At 44.4% G+C, this 4,716-nt stretch overlaps 1 protein-coding gene across 1 annotated transcript; it reads right to left on the bottom strand.

The window, feature by feature from the left end:
• Positions 1–1,532, bottom strand: LOC121801395 (homeobox-leucine zipper protein ATHB-54-like). Its single transcript, XM_042200876.1, has 3 exons — positions 1,155–1,532; positions 560–936; positions 1–484 (listed from the first exon to the last, which is right to left on the bottom strand). The coding sequence occupies exons 1-3, from the start codon at positions 1,267–1,269 to the stop codon at positions 119–121; spliced, it is 858 nt and encodes a 285-aa protein (XP_042056810.1). The 5' UTR covers positions 1,270–1,532; the 3' UTR covers positions 1–118.
• Between the last annotated feature and the right edge of the window lie 3,184 nt (positions 1,533–4,716).

The raw sequence follows: 4,716 nt of genomic DNA, 5'->3' as shown, positions 1-4,716 counted from the left end.
TTCGAGCGAAAACAGAAGCAGGGATTGATTTATCTATCATACAAACACGAAGGCAGGCAGATGCAAAATTCATTTATTTACACAGGATTGAAAAAGAGCAAGAATTACTAAAATTATTTCAATATTGCCAGAACCATGTGCCTTGATCTTGAACAGGAAATCCGAGATTGCAAGAGTTTGGCTGCAGATCATCGTAGCACTCGACTTGTATCTTCGGAAAACAAGACGGCGGCATAAGGCTGTCGTCTTCATCTTGAGAGAAATCCGAAGCCTCTCCTCTCTCGAATACGTGAGACGAATCAGCCGGCTCCAGCGCCGCCCCCTCGGTGCAATGGGGGCTGTCCGAATCGAATACATCGCTCTTCGCCGAGCTCGCCGCCTCCGTCGCCGGAGCAGCAGCACCAACCGCCGACTTCTCAGCCTCCGAATCGCCACCCTTCTTCCCCTTCTCTCTCATCACCAACTTCTCCGTCAGCAGATTAACCTATATAAACACACTCCGTAATTAGAAAATCATACAACAAATTAAATGAATTTAATGAAGAAGAAGAAGACCGACCTCGTTTCGCATCTTGTCGTTGTCTTTGAAGAGGCTGTCGTAATCCGATCTGAGCTTGTCGTAGCTGGCTTTCAAGGCGGTGTATTCCTTCTCGAGGACCTTGGTCTTGTACCGCGCGCGTCGATTTTGGAACCAGATGGCGACCTGCCTCGGCTGCAAACCGACCTCTTTAGCGAGCTGGATTTTGCGCTCGGGTTCCAGCTTGTTCTCGACTTCGAAGCTCTTCTCTAGAAACTTCACTTGATCGTGCGAGAGCCGCCGTTTCTTGTCGGCCGGCTGGTGGAAGCCAGGGTCAAAATCTTCATTGCAGTTCTCCGATTTCATGTTGTTTGTTGTTGTGTTTACTGCATCCTCGAAGCTCACCATGGAAGCACAGCCTTGAGTAATGTTGATGAATCCGACATCAAAAAGGAGTGTCATCATTGGATTCCCAATGTTGGAACAGTGTATATACAATTTGCACTCATCAAAAAAGCTAACTTTCTATTGTTTAATCGTAATTGGCAAAGCAAATATTAAATCAGCAGCGGAAAGTTGCGCCACAAAAGCAAACAGCAATTCCCTTTTTCTCAAGCAGACAAAATTAATTAATTACCTTGAAAAGAAGGGGAAGAATTGGGAACCCAGAGAGAATCAAGAACCTCGGAGCTCTCACTCTTGAGGACAAGATTAGGCATGTGGGAATCGTCGAAAACGCCTCCACCCTCCATAGATTTATGTTGCAGAGAAAAAGACTGGAATTTTGAAGGTGAATCTCAGTTGCAAGAGGTTGAGTGGCAGTGAAAGAAAGAGAAAGAGAAAGAGAAAGAGAGAGAGAGAAAGAGAGGTGTATTACAAGTATTAAGGCTTGTGGCGGAAGAAGGTGGTGCTAAGCATAATGTTAACGAGGGAAATGCAGGTGTAAGGAAGGGTGAGGCCCATCATCAGACAGCAGGAGATGAGACTTGAGAGAGAGGGTGATGATTTAGGAAGGTGTGCAGAGGTGAGAGAAAGAGATTCTTGTATGGGAAGAGGAGCCGCGATGCGGATTATAACAATGCCAGTTACTTGTTGGGGTGGAACTCGTCTCGCGATATTACTAAATTGCCCTTTAACTATCATCTCACTTTAAACTTCAAAGTTAAAGGTTCTTTATAGCATCCGCAGCGGTGAGCAGGACGGTATCCGTCCGTTCGTGTTAGCGGCACGGCACTGCTGTCTGCCGTTGGCGCGGCGCTGCTCGATGAATCGAGCACGTCCGTGCCAGCGAGCAGCTAACATGGCGCGTTCTGATTGGCCAACAGCATTTTCGTTGGAAATTTAATTTTTTTTAAATCGAAAATAATACCAAAAATTTTAAAAAATATATTTTCAGAATCCCAAAAATCTGGCCGTTTTTTTTACCATTTTTCTGGATTTTTTTTTATTTTTTTATTTTCGTTGCCGACTATTTTTCCGACCAGCCGCGGTTTCCGGAAGATTACTTTCGGCGCCGTTTTCGCATGTCAAAACGCTTGTTTATGCTTATTGTCAACACATTGTCAGCCCGTGTTGAATACTTTCAAACAAATACAGACGCAACCGGTCGGAAAAGTCTCTCGGCGTTGCAGAAGTGTACGTGTGCAATTTGACAACTTGCTATTGGGCAAACGACTGACCTCTTCGACGAGTATTTGCATGTCGGTGAGTCCACTGGAATCCTTTGCCTTAAAATTTTTTGCGAGGGCGTTCGTTCAGCTTTCGGGGATGAATTCATTCGGGCACCCACCACCGATGATTGCCAACGGTTGCTTCGTCTTCACGAAATCGTCCATGGTTTTCCCGATATGCTTGACAGCATTGACTGCATGCATTGGAGGTGGAAGAATTGTCCGACTGCTTGGAGGGGGCAACACTTAAGCGGCCACAAAGGCGGCGGCCCAACACTTATCCTTGAAGCGGTCGCCGACTACCGTCTATGGATTTGGCATGCATATTTCGGCGTTGCCGGATCCAACAACGACTTGAACGTGCTCTATTCTTTACCACTCTTCAATGATGTGTTGAATGGTGTAGCACCGGCGATCGACTTCACCGTCAACGGAAATACATACCGCATGGGTTACTATCTCGCCGATGGTATCTACCCAAGGTGGTCGACTTTCGTGAAGACGCTCAGCAACCCGCAAGACCCGAGACGGGTTCTTTTTGCGCAGCGTCAAGAACCCGCTCGTAAAGACGTCGAAAGAGCTTTTGGGGTCCTTCAAGCCGATTCAACATTGTGAAGGCCCCGTCTCGGCTGTGGTAGTGAAAAATATCGCCGACATCATGTACACGTGTATTATCTTGCACAACATGATTATAGCCGACGAAGGACCGAGGACGGCTAGCTTTCACGACGAGGATGAAGCCAAAAGCTCAACCGCAAGGTCTCCCCCACGTCGAGGTGTGCATACGACGTAGGTGAGAGGATCGAAACAAGGCACACAATGCGCGATACCCGACCACGTTGAGCTACAAGAAGACCTAATCAAACACACTTGGGCGAAATTCGGCTACGAGTAGTCAGTTTTTTTAATTTTATGAATTTGATTATGTAATTTTAAATTTTTAGGATTTAAATTATGTAATTTTTAATTTTTAAGACTTTAATTATGAAAATTTTAATTTTTAAGATTTTAATTATATAATTTTTAATTTTATTCTGGTTATTTTTAATGCATTTTAATATTGTGGAAATGTTTTTATTTAAATTGAATAATAGAATGGTGGGACCCTTGAACTTGTCCTTGCGGAAGAGCATAGATGTGGGTGTTAGAGCATCCACAACCGTGCTCTTGCCAGCGGCACGGTTGTGGGCCGGGGCGGTACTATTCATGCATGCTCTCTAGCAAGAGCACAACACCCACAACTGTGCTCTTCCGCAAGGACGAGCACAATTAATTTAAAATTCAATTAAACAATAACATTTCCAAAATATTAAAATTCATTTAAAAACCACAATAAATATTACAAATGACAAATAAAATTAAACATTACATAATTAAAATCCTAAAAATGAAAAATTACATAATTAAAATCCTAAAAATTAAAAATTACATAATTAAAATCCTAAAAATTAAAAAAACCACTACTCGTTGCCGAATTTCGCCCACATGTGGTTGATTAGGTCTTCTTGTAGTTGATTGTGGATTCGAGTATCGCGCATTATGTGTCTTGTCTCGATCCTCTGGCCAACCGTCGTATGCTCTCCTCGGCGTGGGGGAGACCTCGCTGTTGAGCTTCCGGCTTCGTCCTCGTCGTAGAAGCTAGCCGCCCTCGGCCCTTCGTCGGCTATAATCATGTTGTGTAATATAATACACGTGAACATGATGTCGGCGATATTATTCACGTACCACAGCCGAGCCGGGGCCTTCACAATGTTGAATCGAGCTTGAAGGACCCCGAAGGCTCTTTCGACGTCCTTCCGCGCTGACTCTTGACGCTGCGCAAAAAGAACCCGTCTCGGGTCGTGCGGGTTGTGGAGCGTCTTCACGAACGTCGACCACCTTGGGTAGATACCATCGGCGAGATAGTAACCCATGCGGTATGTATTTCCGTTGATGGTGAAGTCGATCGCCGGTGCTACACCATTCATCACATCATTGAAGAGTGGTGAAGAATAGAGCACGTTCAAGTCGTTGTTTGAAAGTATTCAACACGTGCGGACAATGTGTTGACAATTCGCATGAACAAGCGCTTTGACATGCGAAAACGGCGCCTGAAGTAATCTGCCGGAAACCGCGGATGGTCGGCAAAGTAGTCGGCAACGAACCTTTCGTGGGCTCCCTCCCGGTCACGATGGATGTAGCGGCGATTTGATCTAGTGCGTTGAGGAGGATGAGCGGGGGTATTTGCCGCGACATATGCTTCGTAAGCGGCACGATGTCGTTCGTAGTATTCTTGTTCTTCGCGCTCCGCTTCCGCGCATGAGATGAGTGAAATCCATTTTATGTTTTGAGTGAAGGTTGAATGTGTTGATAGTTTGTATAAGAATTATGAATGAGAGATGAATGAGAGATGAATTGATGTGATAAATGAGTGATGAATGTGTGTATTTATAGATGATTTTGGGAAAAAAAATTAAAAAAATTCAAAAAAAATGGGAAAAAACGGCCATATTTTTGGGATTTGGAAAATATTTTTTTTATTATTTTTTA

This window comes from Salvia splendens, chromosome 4 (assembly GCF_004379255.2).
Source record: "Salvia splendens isolate huo1 chromosome 4, SspV2, whole genome shotgun sequence".
In the NCBI taxonomy this organism is placed as follows: domain Eukaryota; kingdom Viridiplantae; phylum Streptophyta; class Magnoliopsida; order Lamiales; family Lamiaceae; genus Salvia; species Salvia splendens.
The sequence above is the reverse complement of the archived record's forward strand: the minus strand, read 5'-3'. Positions and strand labels throughout refer to the sequence as shown.

What these genes read in the sequence shown, in the direction of transcription:
- LOC121801395 (XM_042200876.1), bottom strand. Translation starts at nt 1,269, where the DNA reads ATGGAGGGTGGAGGCGTTTTCGACGATTCCCACATGCCTAATCTTGTC. An exon ending in TTCTTCCCCTTCTTTTCAAG is followed by an intron (nt 937 to 1,154) that starts GTAATTAATTAA and finishes ACATTACTCAAG; the next exon opens with GCTGTGCTTCCATGGTGAGC. An exon ending in ACGACAAGATGCGAAACGAG is followed by an intron (nt 485 to 559) that starts GTCGGTCTTCTT and finishes GTGTTTATATAG; the next exon opens with GTTAATCTGCTGACGGAGAA.